This window comes from Mustela nivalis (genome assembly GCF_964662115.1).
Source record: "Mustela nivalis genome assembly, chromosome: 11".
NCBI lineage: Eukaryota > Metazoa > Chordata > Mammalia > Carnivora > Mustelidae > Mustela > Mustela nivalis.
The window spans coordinates 12,362,770-12,382,786 of NC_139030.1; the positions used below are offsets into that span (position 1 = coordinate 12,362,770).

At 37.0% G+C, this 20,017-nt stretch overlaps 1 protein-coding gene across 4 annotated transcripts in view; it reads right to left on the minus strand.

Annotated features, from left to right (window-relative positions):
* Positions 1-20,017, minus strand: part of PTPN4 (protein tyrosine phosphatase non-receptor type 4) — a 220,278-nt gene that overhangs the window by 121,818 nt on the left and 78,443 nt on the right. For all 4 annotated transcript variants that reach the window (XM_082689825.1, XM_082689824.1, XM_082689827.1 and 1 more), the window contains one exon: positions 9,300-9,407. In XM_082689825.1, coding sequence (XP_082545951.1) covers positions 9,300-9,407 — 108 coding nt within the window. The remainder of the gene's footprint in view (positions 1-9,299; positions 9,408-20,017) is intronic.

Below are 20,017 nucleotides of genomic sequence, written 5' to 3' on the forward strand. Positions count from 1 at the left end.
ACTGTGGCATCAAAAACATAAGATGGTGAGAGGGTAAAAATGCAGAGGTTTAAGATGTGTTGAGGGGCGCCTGGGTGGCTCAGTGGGTTAAGCCGCTGCCTTCGGCTCAGGTCATGATCTCAGGGTCCTGGGATCGAGTCCCGCATCGGGCTCTCTGCTTGGCAGGGAGCCTGCTTCCCTCTCTCTCTCTGCCTGCCTCTCCATCTACTTGTGATTTCTCTCTGTCAAATAAATAAATAAAATCTAAAAAAAAAAAAAAAAAAAAAAAAAAAAAAAAAAATAAGATGTGTTGAAACTTAAAATGTTATCAACTTAAAAGAGACTTAAAAATATAAGTTGCTTTATGTAAGCTTCATGGTAATGACAAAGCAAAAACCTACAGTAAATACACAAATGGTAAAGAGAAAGCAATCTAAACGTATCACTACAAAAAAAAATCATCAAATTGCAAAGAAAATAAGACACATCTATCCATATGCTACCCACAAGAGACTCATTTCATGTATTAAGGATATACAGAGAGAAGGTGATGAGATGGAAAATAATATTCTATGTGATGTGGGGGAAAAAGGCAGAAGGAAATGCATATAAAATTAAACTTTCTGGGGTGCCTGGGTGGCTCAGTGGGTTAAAGCCTCTGCCTTCAGCTCAGGTCATGATCCTGGGGTCCTGGGATTAAGCCCCGCATTGCACTCTCTGCTCAGCAGGGAGCCTGCTTCCTTCTCTCTCTCTGCCTGCCTCTCTGCCTACTTGTGATCTCTGTCAAATAAATAAATAAAATCTTAAAAAATTTTTTTTCTTTTTTTTTTTAAAGATTTTATTTATTTATTTGACAGAGAGAGATCACAAGTAGGCAGAGAGGCAGGCAGAGAGAGAGAGAGGAGGAAACAGACTCCCTGCTGAGCAGAGAGCCGGATGCTGGACTCTATCCCAGGACCCTGAGATCATGACCTGAGCCGAAGGCAGCGGCTTAACCCACTGAGCCACCCAGGCGCCCTTTTTTTATTTTCTTATAACCTGCAGCTCACTAACAAATACTTGAGGCAGGCAGAGTATGACATTCCTCCAGGAAACTCCAAACTGTCTTAATGTTAATGCTTTGCTAGATGGAAAAACAATCTTAGCTTGACTAGACCTCCAGGATCCTGTCAGTCTTCTTTAGTCTATGAAATTCCTTTTTGAAACTTCCCTTTGTACCCCAATTCCAAAGTATAATCAGTTGTATAATCAGTTGTTCCTTACAATCCCAGGGTGGCAGTTATTTCTGCCCACAGACCCTGTCCCCATGCTTTACTAAAACCACCTTTTTGCACCAGGGATGTCTTAAGAATTCTTCCTTGGCCTTAATCTCCAAACCCCACATTCAAACCACATCACATACAAATGGAAACCTAAAGAAATCTTGGTAGCTATACTTACATAAGACAAAACAGACCTTAACACAAAGACTACAATAAGAGACAAAGTTATTATATAAAGATAAATGGGTGAATTCAATAAGAAATAAAATTTGTAAATATTTATACACCTAACAGAGAACATAAACATATAAAGCAAGTATTAACTTGAAGAAATAGACAGCAATACAATGATAGTGGTGCAATTTTTTTTTTTTTTTAAGATTTTATTTATTTATTTGAGAGAGACCAAGATAGTGACAGCAGGAGCAGGGAGGAGAGCAACAAGCAGGCTCCCAACTGAGCAGGGAGCACAGATCTGGGACTTGACTCAGGACCCTGGATCATGACCTGAGCCGAAGACAGATGACCTAACCGACTGAGCCACCCAGGCGCCTGAAAGTAGAGGACTTTACTATTTCACTTTCATCCATAAGCAAATCATCCAGACAGAAAATCAATAAGAAAATATCAGCCTTAAACAAGAAAGAACAAGTGTTGGTGAGGATGTAGAGAAAAAGGAATACTGTTCCACTGTTAGTGGGAATATAAACTGTTGCAGCCATTGTGGAGGTTCCTCAAAAAATTAAAAACAACTCCTACATGATCCAGCAATTCCACTCTGGTATTTATCCAAAGGAAGCAAAAACACTAATTTAGAAGATATCTGCATCCCTGTGAACACTGAAGCATTACTTTACAATAGCTAAGATACAGAAGCAACCTAAATGTCCACTGATGAATGGATAAAAAAATGGGGTGTGTTTACACATGCACGCACATGTGTGTACACACACAGGAATATTACTGAACCATAAAAAGGAAGGGGATCTTGTCATTTGTGACAACTTCTGGGGACTTTTGAGGGCATTATGCTAAATAAATTAGGGGAAAAACAAATACAATTATGATCTCACTTACAAGTGGAACTTAAAAACCCAAAACCAAAACCAAAACCCTACCAAAATGCTGAACTCCTTTATACAGAGAAAAGTGGCTGCCAGAGGTGGTGCACAAGGTAGGTGTGAAATGGTAAATGGAGTCATACAGTACAAATTTTATATTAATGATAGTTATATTGTACATTTGAAAGTTGCTAAGAGAACAGATCTTTAAAGTTCATTGCAAGGAAAACAATTATAACTACATGGGTGAATGGTAACTATACTTACTGTGGTGATCACTTCATAATATATACAAATATTGAATCATTATGTTCTACACCTAAAACTAATATAATGTTACATGTTAATTATATCTAAATAAAAAGAAGAAATAGCTGTTAGGGATGAGTACTTTATCATCAACTCTACCAAATTCTGAAGGAATTTCAATTTAGGCCTGGAGTTCTGTTTAGTCTTCTCAAAATTAACTCCTCATTATTTTCCCTTCATAGAGTCTATTGTTAAATCTTCAAAATGTCTCACACTTGTAAGTTAATTCTGTATCTTCCAAAATGTAGTATTTAAAAAATAAGGAGGTTGCCTGATAAAACCTGTTTTACTATTAAAATATTCTGTGTTTGTCTTATTTATTTGTTGCTCCTATTAATGTTGAAGCATTGTCTTCTGCAACTCTATTTATCCTAACCTAACCAATGAGCTTTTTATTGTGACAATCATATTTTTAATTTCCAAAATCCTTCATTGTTCCTTTTGCATGGATACAAGACCCTCTCTAATCATGCCAATGTAAATTAGAATCCTTTTCATTTGTTTGCTGATAAACTAATATTTATCAAGTATTTACTATGCTTCAATCATGTTCTAAGTGCTTTCCATATAAAAATTCACATCATCGGGGCACCTGGGTGGCTCAGTGGGTTAAGCCTCTGCCTTCGGCTCAGGTCACGATCTCAGGGTCCTGGGATCGAGCCCTGCATCTGGCTCTCTGCTCAGCAGGGAGCCTGCTTCCTCCTCTCTCTCTGCCTGCCTCTCTGCCTACATGTAATCTGTCTGTCAAATAAATAAACAAAATCTTTAAAAAAAAAAAAATTCACATCATCTCCACATTAACTAAGAATGATACTACTTCTATTTTTATACATTTTTATAAATATTTCCATTATTTCTATTTCTATTTCCCATTTCCATAAGTGTAAAATTTGCTGACTTGAGTAGTTCTCTTTCTGTAGGCTTTCCTCAAATGTTGGTATCTATTTTGTTGAGTGCTTATTTTTTTTTTAATTTTTATTTTTTATAAACATATAATTTATTTTTATCCCCAGGGGTACACACTTCACAGCTTGAGTGCTTATTTTTAAGGCTAAAATTCCCTGCAAGTTCCTTTATGAAATTTTTACATGTCTGTGGAGAAGAGACAGGATATACAGCTTGACTCTAGTAGTTGGTGAAAGACAGACAGATTGTGCTGCCAGTAGGATATTATAGTTAGCTAGTCTCCTGGGCAAAGGGCATTCCCCCCCTCATTTCACTGGGTGTCACCAGTCCTTTGGGACACTGACTTGCCTCTCTAATTCAAGCACTCACACATGGTAAACTTAGCGGTAAATATTACTAATTGTTTACTACATGGCCTGTGGGTAGGGAATGAGCTGACCCACCTCCCTGCTTCTACAGCAGACCTCCTCCCAACAATCCCCTGAAGTCTGCACAGCCTCCCTACCCTGCTCCCCAACCACACCTTGCTCACCACTGAATTAGGAACACCCTTGGAACTCCACCCATTCACTAACTTTATGATCTTGAAAAAGTTATTTCACTTCTCCGTACCTTTGTTTTTTGTTTTAAGATTTTATTTATTTATTTGACAGAGAGCACAAGCAGGGGGAGCAGCAAGCAGAGAGAGGGAGAAGCAGGCTCCCCACTGAGCCAGGAGCGGGATGCAGGACCCCAGGATCATGACCTGAGCCAAAGGCAGATGCTTAACCAACTGAGCCACCCAGGCGTCCCCAGAGTAAGTTGAATACATGCTAGTAATGTACACTCAGTTTGCCATCTTGCTACAGAAACATTATGCTTTTCAAAATAGGATGCTTGAATATTTTTAAATAACATAAACACAGCATTTTAAAATGTGTGAAAGCTTACCTTAAAGCAATCCATTGAACAATGTCTCTCCCTCTCTCTCTCACACAGACACACACACAAATAAATGAAATGAAAATGAAAAATGAAATGAAATTAAATAAGAGTAAGGGAACCAGAAGTAGGGTATCTACTTGAAATTGGATAACAAAGATACTCTTTGTCTTGCTTTCTGATGCCAGGAGGCTCCCATCTCCCAAAATCTTCAGTTTGCAATTCTATATGCCACTGGCCACACTGTAACCAGGGTGGTATGTCTAAAATATAAGTCTTATGTAACTTGTATAAATAAATCTTTAGGTGAATATAATCTTACAGATTAAAAAAATATTCCATGATCTGGCATATCCAAACTTCATCTTAGGCCCACTTTTTCCCCTTGCTCTATATTCCACTGATTATTAAATTTTTCTTTCTGGTCCTCAAATTGAACATTCCTCATTGCTCACTCTGGACCATTACAAATGATGCTGATTCTCTCTAAACACTTTTCTGCACCCCAAATTTGTCATTCGCTCCTAAAATGGAACAGGGTTAAAAGAGACCAGAAACAAAAATCCAACATTCAGCAGAGTACCAAAGAGGTTTATATAATAGGTGGTAAAAGCTTAACAAAGATATGACAGTAAAGCAAATGAAATATAAAATATGAGATATACTGAGATATGTGAAATAAAAGCAAGCATTTTAGCAATCATATTGTCCTAAAATGCAGCTTGTTGAATTAAGAGTCATCCTCTATGTGACTTTTCCTATAGTTTCTCAAACCCAATGAATTCAAGGATTTTGTGTAAAAGAATCTCCAAAAAACAGACCAAGCTATTTGTTACGAATTATCTCTTACTTCAATAATCTTAGTTAACCTATTGGGGTAGAGCAGTGATTTTCAAATCATAATTCCTTGGATTAGAAGCATTATTATAAGTGGAATTTTTCTGCAGTGAAAATTATTGAGCTTCATTCACACCGGATTTCCTGAATCAAGATCTCTACGATAGGGCCCAGAAATCTGTATTTTAAGACGTATCCAGGTGGTTCTGATATAAGTTAGGTTTGAAAGCCACAAGGTTAGGGAATACAGAAATAGTAGTCAACAGTAAAAGATCCTAACCACAACACAAAGTATCAGAAGGATGAAACTGTAGAAAGAACAAGTCAACAGTTGATAATCTATTCTTTGTCCCACACTAATGGACACTAAGTTACTTTAAGGACAAAACCCCAGAAAACAAAAAAATAAATGCACACAAGTAATATAATTGGAGGGTTCCAATGAATACTGTACTGATAAAGGCCAATAGGGAAGAGCCACCTTTAAGTGCTTATAAAGAAATTATGTATAATTGTAACCACATTACTCATTATCTTGCTCACTCAATAAAAATTCACTGAATACTACTATTAAACCATACATTATACTAAAAGCTAAAGCTGTGATAATAGGTTTTAATGAAAACAGAAGAAATTTTGAAAAGTCAAAGCTTTTAAGTAATTTTGTTTGTTGTACTAGAACTCATTACTCAGGAAGATTGTAAGGAAAAGGATAACCTACTATGAGTCCATATTTTAAGGTACAAGATCACAATAAAACATTTGGTGCTTTTTTAGTTTACCAATTGTTAAGTCCAATTAAATTAATTTCAATGTTTATGTGCCTAAGGGAGTATTAGCTCTAATCTATAAAACCATTATACACACACACACACACATACATACACACAACATACTACATATATAACTAACACATATATTACAGGGGCACCTGGGTGGCTCAGTCAGTTAAGTGTCTGCCTTCCACTCAGGTCATGATCTCAGGGTCCTGAAATTAAGCCCCACACCTTGCTCTCTGCTCAGTGGAAAGTCTGATTCTCCCTCTATCTCTCTGTATTCTCTCCCCTTCTCTTGCTCTCTCCCAAATAAAATCTTTTTAAAAATACATACATATATAGAGGTATATATCAACTAAACAAACCATGAAATGAAAAAAATCTCAACTAAGGACTGAAAGGATTAATTCTTATAGAACATAACCAAATTCTTTTAGATCTATGCCAGCAATTTTTTAAAAAGTTTTATTTATTTGACAGACAGAGATCACAGGTAGGCAGAAAGGCAGGCAGAGAGACAGGGCAAAGCAGGCTCCCTGCTTAGCAGAGAGCCTGATGCGGGGCTCAATCCTAGGACCCTGGGATCATGACCTGAGCCAAAGGCAGAGGCTTTAACCCACTGGGCCACCCAGGCACCCCTATGCTGGCAATTTTATTGCACAGATACCTCCTCTCCTCAACATGTTTATTCTTGTAAGTCCCATGCATCTATATATTGTCATCTCTTGAAAAGCAATATTTTGTGTAGTAAGGAGAGTATACGCTTTGGAGCCAGATACAAGTTCAAATCCTTTCTCAGCTACTTAATTACCTATGTCATTAGACAGGTTTTGTAAGCCTCAATTTTTTATCCTAAAAATATTTTAATAACAAATTCATAAAATTGAGAATTTGGCTTACAAACAAGTCCACAATAGATGTTTTATAAATGTTAGCCCCTCACTTCCTTTCCTTTTTCAGAATGGCATCCCTCCGTCAGTCCATTAATTATACTCAGTCTTGATGGTGTATTTTCATACTGACAATCAGAAACACAACATTACTTACAACATTTGTGCTATCTACAGGCCCTTCCATGGCATTTTGGCATTTCACAGATTCTTCTGAATATTTAAATGCTGAAACTGTAGTACCATGAAAAAGACCTATATGGGGAGCTGTGAGACCCACAACTAGTTTCATTAATGGCAGCAAGTAACTTGGGCTTTATCCCACTGGATTGGGATAATTTCTTATGAAAATTAGTGTGTTAGACAAGATAATTTCTAAGGCTTCTTCTGGGTCTTCTAAATTTTAATTCTAAATTTTGGCAAAGAATTATTTTAGATTATTAACAATTGGACTCTTTGGGAAAGAAAGCTCAAGATAGAGACGCCTGGGTGGCTCAGTTGGTTAAGCAGCTGCCTTTGGCTCAGGTCATGATCCCAGCGTCCTGGGATCGAGTCCCACATCGGGCTCCTTGCTTGGCAGGGAGCCCGCTTCTCCCTCTGCCTCTGCCTGCCTCTCTGTCTACCTGTGCTCACTCTCGCTCCTCTTTCTCTGACAAATAAATAAATAAAATCTTAAAAAAAAAAAAAAGAAAGCTCAAGATAGAAATGTAAGACAAAATAAGTAAAAGCAGGGGACTGGAAAAAGGTCAACCCAGCTAAAAATACCTATGCTTCCCCATATTCATCCTGCTGTAATTGCCTTAGAATAAACATGTCTTACTGTATACAAATGTACATAACAGGATTTCTTATCTCTTACAATATATGTGATGTCAGTATTAGCTCTTCTAGAATATTGTGTCACAGTGATGGTTTTTTCACACTCAGGGCAGACAATGGTGATAAGAAGCCACTCTTTCTCCTTTGTTGTCTTATCACTTCTCTGATCAATCTACAGACAGACTTCCATCTAAAGGGTTGGACCTAGAACTGTCAGCAAGATCATCTAAGAATTATTTATTTATTTTTTTAGCTCAACATTCCACAAAGGGAGGGATAGCAGACACCTCTAAGGAATTTGCCCAGCTCACAATTTATCTTTCTGGGAAAGGTTGCATTACTGACATTTCTACTCACTTCCATTTTCACATGTATTTTTTATCAAGAAATAATACTCCTCCTCTAGGCTCCTGTAAAAGTTGCAGTCTCTGGTGAAGGTATCAACTTAGAGGAAAAGTTTGTTTTCATTTGAATTCAGTACAAAAGGATTTCCTTGCACTGAGACTAGCTGGCTCTTGCTCTCTTTTATCTACATCATCCCTCAGTTTTTCATACAACACCAGTAAATGATGTCAATAAAAAGTAATATATAACATCTCATATTTACTTCCCATTAACCATTCAGGAACCTAAGATTCTGACTATGAGAGAGACAGAACAAGAGAGAGAAACTCTACTTTTCACATGAGAGTTATTTTATTTTCTATAGCCATTTTATTAATATGCCTTTATAAAGTCATTTCTAAATTTCTGATCTCAATCTTCTAAACTACATATACAAAAGGTCTCCTTCATAATAGTCACTCTCCTGTATTAATCAAAAGAATACCATATTCTTTTGTAAAAGACCCTATCTGTATAAGTATATACATTTTCAAAGAATTTAACATTTCTCTTATTCATCACACACTATCTTCTATTTCTATAATGTGATTTTTTTCCAACAAAAAGAAACGTGATTGGAACTATTAAAGAATCAGTAACAATCTAAGTAACTTAATGCCTAAGAAATGTAGAGCTGTGAAATTTAATCTCTGTCTCATTTGGGAGGATATCCTTTGAGTCTTCCTACTTGGAAAATTTACATTTAACAAATTAAGAATTTTAGTTACAAACAGATTGGCATGAATGCCACAAAAAACTGATTGTATTTTAATGGAGGCTAATTTATGTAAGAATAAGATACATTAACATTTTAAAACTACATTAATATTTTAACCTTTATGCCCAGTTTTCTCTTTCAGTCAAGTACCATGAGTTAGCTTTACATTTCAGTTGTCTGAGACACATAAATAAAGAAACTGACACTAGATTTATAAACTGACATAATTACAAAAACCTTAAGGAAAAACTTTACAAATTAAAACATCAAGAAAATGAGGAACAAAGGCAAAAAAGAATCACCTCTAATCATTCTAATTAAATCCTTTTAAAAAACCTTACTAATCAGATTAGTAAACATCATAAATCAGAAAGGACTTTATATTATGAACAGAGAGAAAAAGTGAAATGAAACAAAACACAACAATTTAAACTTACTGGGTTGTCTGTGGCATCGTCAGCCAACTGTAAACCAAAATAGTCACGCTCAGTCAAATCAAGATGCTTGAAGACTATATCCAACAGAACTTGCCCCTGATCATGTTTCTAGAAGAAAAATAAAAGGAAATCAATACTGGTAGGCAATACACTTTCAGATTTTCGAGTTCCTAAACTTTTATCCTCTTCTATTAAATTGGCAACTATTTCTAAAACAATGACTTGATTCAGGATAAAGAGTTTATGTGTTAACATACTACTTAAAAATCAGTCTGATTTGGGGAGCCTGGCTGGCTAAGTCCGTAGAGTATGCAACTCGGATCTCTGGGCCATAAGTCTGAGCCCCACATTCAGTGTAGAGATTACTAAAAAAACAAACTTAAAAAAGAAAAAGTCTAACTTTAGTTCAGATGGCTCAAAGAGCAATATAATAAGTATTATGACATTGGGGTGCCTGCCTAGTTGGCTTAGTCAGTTAAGCATCTGACTCTTGACTTTGACTCAGGTCATGATCGCAGGGTCGTGAGAATGAGTGCCACTTCAGGCTCTGTGCTGGTGTGGAGTCTGCTTAAGATTCTCTCTCTCGCCCCATTCTCTAAAATAATAATAATGATGAATAAATTAAATAAATAAATAAGATGCCATTAAGGAAAACCTTTGATTGAAATGGCTTCTGCTTTCAGGCTATTATCAGGGTATTTCTGTAATTGTATATTATTGCCACATTAACTCACGCATATATCTTCATCATTTGTCTTATTGTTTTTATTCTTCCATTTAAATTGTGACTGGAAAGTGATGCATTCCTGGTATTAACTGTCTTTGTAGGCTGTTAACAAGATGGTCATAGCAATTTCAAAATTCATAACAATACATGAAAATGTACCAAAAAAAAACCTTCTTTGTAAGGTCATCTTACAAAGAACTTTCCTTCATGTCTTACTGGCCAGACTGGGTCAAAAAGCTACTTGCAAAATTCACTGGTGGCAGAAAACATGTGCTTCAAACAGTGCTTCACAATGGTGGCTGTCATTCGAATAACATGTAAGAATTTTTTTTTTTTAAGGATTTTATTTATTTATTTGAGAGAGAGACAGTGAGAGAGAGCATGAGCGAGGAGAAGGTCAGACGGAGAAGCAGACTCCCTGTGGAGCTGGGAGCCCCACGTGGGACTCGATCCAGGAACTCCGGGATCATGACCTGAGCCAAAGGCAGTTGTCCAACCAACTGAACCACCCAGGCGTCCCAACATGTAAGAATTTTTCATATGGACACAATTTACCTCTCCCATCCCTCTCTCATTCTCATTAAATTAGTCCAGGATGACTATCACCACTGCTATTAAACATAGGACTAGAAGGCCTAGCCTCAGCAATCAGACAACAAGAAGAAAGAAAAGGCATCCACTTCGGCAAAGAAAAAGTCAAACTCTCATTCTTTGCAGATGATATGATACTTTATGTGGAAAACCCAAAACACTCCACCCCAAAACTGCTAGACCTCATACAGAAATTCAGTAAAGTGTCAGGATAGAAAATCAATGCACAGAAATCAGCTTCAATTCTATACACCAATTAGACAGAAGAAAGAAATTAAGGAGTCGATCCCATTTACAAAGGCACCCAAAGCCGTAAGATATCTAAGACTAAATCTAATCAAAGAGGCAAAGAATCTGTACTCAGAAACCTATAGAATTCTGATGAAAGAAACTGAAGACACAAAAAAATGGGAAAACATGCCATGCTCATGGATTGGAAGAACAAATGTTGTTAAAACATCTATGCTACCTAGAGCAATCTATATATTTAATGCAATCCCTATCAAAATACCATCAACTTTTTTCACAGAAATGGAACAAATAATCCTAAAATTTGTATGGAATTAGAAAGACACAGGATAGCTAGAGAAATATTGAAAAAGAAAAGCAAAACTGGTGGCATCACAATTCCGGACTTCAAGCTTTATTACAAAGCTGTCATCATCAATACAGTATGGTATTGGCACAAAAACAGACACATAGATCAATAAAACAGAATAGAGAAACCAAAAATGGACCCTCAACTCTATGGTCAAATAATCTTTGACAAAGCAGGAAAGAATGTCCCATGGTAAAAAAAGACAAGTCTCTTCAACAAATGGTGTTGGGAAAATTGGAGAGCCACATGCAGAACAATGAAACTGGATCGTTTCCTTACACTACACACAAAAAAAGACTCAAAATGGATGAGAGACCTCAATGTGAGACAGGAATCCATCAAAGTCCTTGAGAACACAGGCAGCAACCTCTTTGATCTCAGACATAGCAACTTCTTAGAAACATTGCCAAAGGCAAGGGAAGCAAGGGTAAAAATGAACTACTGGGACTTCATCAAGATAAAAAGCTTTTGCAGAGCAAAGGAAACAGTCAACAAAACCAAAAGATAACTGACAGAATGGGAGGAAATATTTGCAAATGACATATCAGATAAAGGGCTAGTATCCAAAATCTGTAAAGAAATCAAACTCCACAACACCCAAAGAACAAACAGTCCATTCAAGAAATGGGCAGAAGACATGAACAGACATTTCTCCAAAGAAGACGTCCAAATGGCCAATAGACACATGGAAAAGTGCTTAGTATCACTCAGCATCAGGGAAATACAAATCAAAACCACAATGAGATACCACCTCACACCAGTCAGAATGGCTAAAATTAACAAGTCAGGAAACTACAGGTGTTGGCAAGGATGCAGAATAAGGAGAACCCTCTACACTGCTGGTGGGAATGCAAGCTGGTACAGCCACTCTGGAAAACAGTATGGAGGTTCCTCAAAAAGTTGAAAATAGAACTACCTTATGACCCAGCAATTGCAGTACTGGGTATTTGCCCCAGATACAAATGTAGTGAAAAGAAGGGCCATATGCGGGGCGCCTGGGTGGCTCAGCGGGTTGAAGCCTCTGCTTTTGGCTCAGGTCATGATCCAGGGGTCCTGGGATAGAGCCTCACATCGGGCTCTGTGCTCAGCGGGGAGCCTGCCTCTCTGTCTACTTGTGATTTCTGTCTGTCAAATAAATAAAATCTTTAATTAAAAAAAGAAGAAGAAGAAGGGCCATATGCACCCCAATGTCTTTAGTAGCAATGTCCACAATAGCCAAACATGGAAAGAGCCTAGATGTCCACCAACTGACACATGGATAAAGGAGAGGTCACACACACACACACACACACACACACACACACACACACACACACAGTGGAATATTATGCAGCCATCAAAAAAGAAACCTCACTATTTGCAACACCGTGGATGGAACTACAGGGTATTATGCTAAGTGAAATAAGTCAATCAGAGAAGGACAATTATCATATGATCTTATTGATACATGGAATCTGAGAAACAAGGCAGAGGATCATAGGGGAAGAGAGGAAAAAATGAAACAAGATGTACCCAGAGAGGGAGACAAACCATGAGAGACACTCAATCTCAGGAAACAAACTGAGGGATGCTGGCATGGAGGAGTATAGGAGGGAGGGGTGGCTGAGTGATGGACACTGGGCAGGGTATATGCTATCATGAGCACTGTAAATTGTGTAAGACTGATGAATCACACACCTATACCCCTGAAACAAATAATAAATTATATTAATAAAAAAGAAAAAAAGGGGAAAAAAAGAAAAAATCCAGGATGGAAATCAAGCATTAGTCTTTTAAAAAGCTATTAAGAGGGGGCGCCTGGGTGGCTCAGTGGGTTAAGCCTGTGCCTTCAGCTCAGGTCATGATCTCAGGGTCTTGGGATCGAGACCAGCATCGAGCTCTCTGCTCAGCAGGGAGCCTGCTTCTCCCCCTCCCCCGCCCCCCCGCCTGCCTCTCTGTCTACTTGTGATCTCTGTCAAATAAGTAAGTAAAAGTCTTAAAAAAAAAGCTACTAAGGGGAGTCTAGTGTATTCTTTTACAGACAAGATGGAGTAGACGTATTCCTCTCTATACCTTCAGCTAAGTGAAACAAAGAAACAAAAAACAGATTTAAAATAAGAAAACTCTGTAAGTGAAAAGAAAGTGGCAGCTGGGCAAGGGAACTCCTTTTTTCTTTCCATTTCTTTTCATTGAGGTAAAATTCACATTAATCTAAAACCAACCATTTTGTACAAATTAGTTGCATTTAATATACTGACAATATTGTGTGATAATCACTTCTACCTAGTTCCAAAACATTTTCATCATGCCAAAATAAGTACTGTAAACATTAAACAGTATCCCTCCCCATCTCCTGGCAACCACTCATGTGCTTCCTGGCTTTATGGATTTATCTATTATGGACATTTCATATAAATGGAACCAAACATATATAACCTTTTGTGTCTAGCTTTTTTCACTTAGCATACTGTTTTCAAGGTTTATCCATGTTGTATCGTGTATCCACCCTTAATTTCCTTTTTGTAATGGTTAAGTAATATTCTAGTATATGGATATATCAGAATTTTTCAGTTGATGGCATCTCGATTGTTTCCACTTTTGGGTACTGTGAATCATGCTACCAAGAACACTGCTTTCAATTCTTTTGGGTAGGTACAAAGTGGAACTGCTGGAGCATATGGAAATTATGTTTAACTTTTTGAGGTACTAAAAACTCCTGATTGCAGCAGCTGTAGCAATTTATATTCCCACCAGCAATGTGTGAAATTCCAGTTTCTCTAAATCCTTGCCAACATTTGTTATTTTCTATTCTTTTGATTAAAGCCATCCCAGTAGGTATGAAGTAGTATACCTCAATGTGGTCTTGATTTCCATTTCCATAAAAACTAATGATATTGGGGCACCTGGGTGGCTCAGTGGGTTAGGCCTCTGACTTTGGCTCGGGTCATGATCCCAGGGTCCTGGGATCGAGCCCCGCATCGGGCTCTCTGCTCTGCGGGAGCCTGCTTCCTCCTCTCTCTCTGCCTGCCTCTCTGCCTGCTTGTGATCTCTGTCAGATAAATAAAGAAAAAATATTTGAAAAAAAAAATAATGATATTGAGGATTTTTTTCATGTGCTTATTGGTCATTTGTACATCTCTGGGAAAATATCTAATCAAGTTCTTTGCCTATTTTATGGGGGGGTGGGTGCAGAGGGAAAGAGAGACTGTTAAGCAGGATCCATGCCCACCATGGAGCCCAATGTGGAGGTCTCATCTCACAACCCTGAGATCATGACCTGAGCTAAAGATCAAGAGTCAGACACTTAACTGACCGAGCCACCCAGGTACCTTTCTGCTCATTTTAAAAACTGGGTTGATGATCATTTTGTTGTTCAGTTCTAGAAGTTCTTTTATTCTGGATGCAAATATTTTCTCCCATTTGTAGGTATCTTGATCATAAACTTGGATACACAAAAGTTTTAAATTTTTGTGAAGCCAATTTTATTTCTTTTGAGGTCATATTTATGAATTAACTTCCAAATCCAAGGTCATGAAAAATTACTTATGTATTTGCTTTGAAACTATTATGGTTTTTGCTCTTAACATGTAGTTCTTTCACCTTTTAAAGCTCATTTTCATATATGACAGGTATATACCTAGACAGAGGCGCAACTTCATTCTTTTGCATGTGGGTATCTACTAATCCAAGCACCATTTGTTGAAGAAACTACTCTTTCCCTACTGAATACATCTTGGTAACTTTGTCAAAAACCTGCTGGCCACAAATATCTGGATTTATTTCCAAATGTATGAATTATTTTTTTCTGAGTCATCAGTTTCACTTTCATCTCCCATACATCATAGATTTGGTTCTAGAGATTCCTACAACCCAGAAATGTCAACAGGAACTAGTAAAAACAGGCCAAGAAAAAAAAAAAAAAAGAGAGAGTCTGCTCTCATGGGTTGCTTGGGTGGCTCAATCAGTTAAGCATCCAACTCTTAATCTGAGGATTTTGAGTTCAAGTCCCATAATGGGCTCCATGCTGGACATGGAACCTATAAAACAAACCAACCAACAAACCTGTTTTGCCTAGCCAAATGACCAGGAAAACAAGGGTTTCTTTTCTTTTCTTAAGATTTTATTTATTTATTTGAGAGAGAGAGGGAGAGAAGAGAGATCACACATACCCACATGGCAGGGAGGAAAGAGGAAGAGGGATTTACTCTCAAGCAGACTCTGCAACGCAAGGCTCAATTCCACAACCGAGATCATGACCTGAGCTGAAACCAAGAGTCAGATGTTTAACCAACTGAGCCACCCAGGTACTGACCCTACTCCTGCCAAACCCAATGGAAAAACTGAGCCCATCTCCAGTAGTGTCATGGAAATCAAGTAGAAAGCCTAGAGTTCCACATGCCTCCTGGTACTAGCTGGGGGCCAGTGGGAAGCCTGGTTTACTTTCTGCCAACAAAAGGCAAGCTACAAGACATAGTTACTCCTTAGTGGCAGTATCAGCAGAAACTGAGTATACTGTTGAACTTTCACTTCATCTTCATGGTAACAGGCAGTGTTTGGCTTTCCTCACTAGTGGAGACATCAGAACATAAGAGGGAAGCCTAGACTTCCACTAACACCACCGTTAAGCTAGAGCACATGGCATCTATCAAACAGAAAAAAGGAGAGCTACTTGGGAGAGGAGATAACTATGAAAAGGAACAGTTAAATCTTACAGTAATAGACACCCATGTTGGATTTCATGTAAAACTAACCAAAATTAAAAGAGCAAAAGATTTTAAGACTCAATTACAGTGTGTATTATATGCATGGCCTTCAGTCAAGTCTCTGGACAACATATACACAAAGCAGAACAAAATAATAATACAAAGGTTCTGGAAACCAAATTATCATTACAACCACAATCAACAAAAGAAGGCCAGGGGTTGTATGCTACGAAGGTGACTCCCTGCAAAAATAAGACTGAATATGATCCAGAGTCTCACAAAACATTGCCCCAAAATGTCTAGAATATGACCTAAGATCATTTATATACAAAGAACCCGGGAAATCTCAACCAGAGTGAGAAAAAGCAATCAAAAGATGCTAACACTGAAGCAACCATCCTAAAAACATTTCAATGAGCCACTAATGAATGCTGTTTTAAAAAAAGAAAAAAATCAATCAGATTCTTTCTGCGAAAAAATATAAAGGAACCAAAAGGAGGGGCACTTAGGTGGCTTAGTCGGTTAAATGTCTGCCTTTGGTTTACATCATGATCTCAGGGTCCTGGGATCGAGCCCCAAATTAGGCTCCCTGCTCAGCAGAGAGCCTACTTCTCCACCCCTTTCCCCCACCCTGCTTATGTGCTCATTCTATCTCAAATATATATATCTATATGTAGATATAGACATAGATATTTTAATCTTAAAGAAAAAAGAACCAAAAGGAAATTATGTAACTGAAAAATATAGTATAGGAATAAAAACTAACTTGATGTGCTCAACAGCATGAATATGAGAAGAAAACAATCAATGAATTTCAAGACAGATGAATAGAAATTACCCAATCTAAATAAGAAAAAGAAATTAGACTGAAAAAAAGAAAATAACTAGACCTTCAGAGACACTGAAAGAGATAATGAAAAAAGATATAACAGACTTGGGGTGACTGTGTGGCTCAGTGGGTTAAGGCCTCTGCCTTTGGCTCAGGTCATGATCCCAGGGTCATGGGATCAGGCTCCTCTGCGGGGAGCCTGCTTCCTCCTCTCTCTCTGCCTGCCTCTCTGCCTACTTGTGGTCTCTGTCAAATAAATAAATAAAACCTTTAAAAAAAAAAAAAGATATAACAGTCTTGTCCCTAGAGTCCCTAGATAATAAAATATTTAAGGAAATATTAGATAAAATTGTCACAAATTTGCCAAGAAGTAAAAGTGCAAATTCAAGAATCCAACTGAATCCCAAAGAAAATGAATCCAAACAAATATACTGCAACACATCATGAACAAACTACTAAAAACAAAAGAAAAAAGAGGTGCCTAGGTGGCTCAGTCAGATGGACATCCAACTCTTGGTTTCTGCTCTGGTTGTTACCTTGGGGTCATGGGATGGAGCCCTGCCTGGGGTTCTGTGCTCAGTGGAGTCTGTCTATCCCTCTCCCTTTGCTTCTCCCCCAACTTGTGTGTGTGCGCGCTCTCTCTCTCTCTCTCAAATAAATATATAACATCTTAAAAAATTAAAAAAAAAAAAAACAGAAAAAGGAAAAAATCTTGAAAGCAACTAGAAAAAGAATTAGACATTTACCTATAGGGACTGACAATTCAAATTAGAATAGATAGAAGGAAGTTATATATAATATTTTCCAGGTGCTAAAAGAACTATCAACACAGAATTCTCTATTAAGAGAAAATATGATATAGGAATGACAGGTAAATAACGACATTCTCAGAAAAAGAGAAATTCAAGAGAATTTATCACTAACAGACCATCACTAAAGGAATAGCAAAAAGAAGTTCTCCAAGCCAGAAAGAAAACAATAACATGGAGAAACTTAGAAAAACAAAAAAGAGCAAAAGAGTGGGAGAAACTAGGAAAAATATAAAGGCCTATGCTTCTCTATAGGATTAAATTATATTTGATGATTAAAAGCAAACATTTTAACTTTTATCTCACATGCTGCCCAATGCAGGTAGAGAAAAATATTAAGACAATTATAAAAGCAGGAGGGAGGTAAAGGTCCCTAAAGGCAGGTAAGAATTTCCTACTTCACTTAAGGCAGTAAAATACTGTTACCAATATACAGTTGACTCTTGAACAACACAGACATAAGGGGTGCCAACTTCTACCCCCTGCCCCACAGTTGAAAACCTGCATATAACTCTTAATTCCCCCAAATCTTAATTAAATAGCTTTCTGGGGACTAGCCTTATTGATAACAAAAATGGTCAATTAACACATATTTTATATGTTTTATGATTATATACTGTATTCTTACAATAAAGTAAGCTGAGAAAAAAAATATTAAGTTGTTAAGAAAATCATTTTTTAAAAATACATGTATGGTCCTGTACTGCATTTATCTAAAAAATTCTGCATACAAATTGACCCATGCAGGGGTGCCTGTGGTTCATCCAGTTAAGTGTCTGCCTTTGACTCAGGCTCCCGCATCAGGCTCTCTGCTCAGCGGGGAGCCTGCTTCCTCCTCTCTCCGCCTGCCTCTCTGCCTACTTGTGATCTCTGTCTGTCAAATAAATAAATAAAATCTTAAAAAAAAAAAAATTGACCCATGCAGTTCAAACCCATGTTGTTCAATGTCAACTATACTACTGTAGTTTGTATATATAAAACCATAAGAGCAACCACCAAAAAAAGCTATGCAAAAATATACTCTCAGAAACACTCAAGTAAAAGTGAGATTTTAAAAAATGTTCACATAATCTATTAGAAAGGGAAGAAAAAAACATTAAAAAATTTGACAGACAGAAAGTAATAAAATAGCATACCTAAGCTCTAATATGTAAGTAACTACATGAAAGTACATGGTCTAAACAGATGAATGTAAAGGCAGAGATTAACATGTAGGAAAGAAACAAAAACTAAAACTTCAAAGAGAATATATGTAAATAGAAAGCAAAGGGATAGGAAAAGATATATCATGCAAACATTAATTTTAAAAAGTACACTTAAGAGCAAATAATTTTACTAGAAAATAAGACATTAAAAATATTTATGTACAAAAGAACATAGTTGGAAATGAAATAAAAAGAGTGGGAAGAAAATTAGGAAATAGAAAAAAGCACCAATATAACTGGCTATGTCAAATATTTAGCAGTTGCTAGAGTTATTAAATAGAAAATTAGCAAGAATACAGAAGAATTCAAAAATACATCAACTAACAGGATCCAACTGACATGTATAGGACACTATCTGGTCAACAATCAGAATGCTCATTCATTTCAATTGTCTACGGAACATTCATAGGACAGGCCATAACCTGGGTCAATAAATAAACCTTACCAAACTGAAAACTAAAATCAGTCCTCTATAATCTCAGTGAAATCAATAAAAACAGTAAACAGGAACAGAAAGTTAAGAAAAAATTAAAAAGTAAACTCTTGGAAATTAAAGAAAACATTTCTTAATACTCCAGAGGATAAAGATGACTCAGGGAAATAGGAAAGTACAATAACCTGGAAAAAAAAAATGATGTGTCAAAATTTGACTAAAGTGTGCTGAAAAGAGAATTTATGATCTAAATGTTTACATTAGAAAAGGTCTCAAGTCAATAATAGCCTTAACTCCCTCCTAAAGAAAACTAAAAAAAGAGCAAAATAAAAGAAGAAAGGGAGTAAAATACAAGTTAAAAGCAGAAATCTATGGAGGGGCACCTGGGTGGTTCAGTCAATTAAGTGTCTGCCTTTGGCTCAGTCATAATTCCTGGGGGTCCTGTGATTGAGCCCCTAGTCAGTCTCCCTGTTCAGTGGAGAGTCTGCATATCCCCCTCCATGTCACCCCCCTACCCCGCTTGTGCATGCACTCTCTCCCCCGCCAATAAATAAATAAAATCTTAAAAAAAAAAAAAAAAGAGAGAGGGAAATCTGGTTCTTGAAAAGATCAATAAAATTGAGAAAATTCTAGCAAGAGTGGTAAAGGAAAAATAAGAATACAAGAATCACCAATTACAGAATTAAAAGTAAGGATGTCACTACACACTCCAAAAACATTTACAAGGTAGGTAAATAGAAGAAGCGTATCTATACACATACATCTGACAATTCGGATGAAATAAACTAATGCCTCAAAAAAGCAAAAACTACTAAGCCGAAGGCAGACATTTAACTGACTAAGC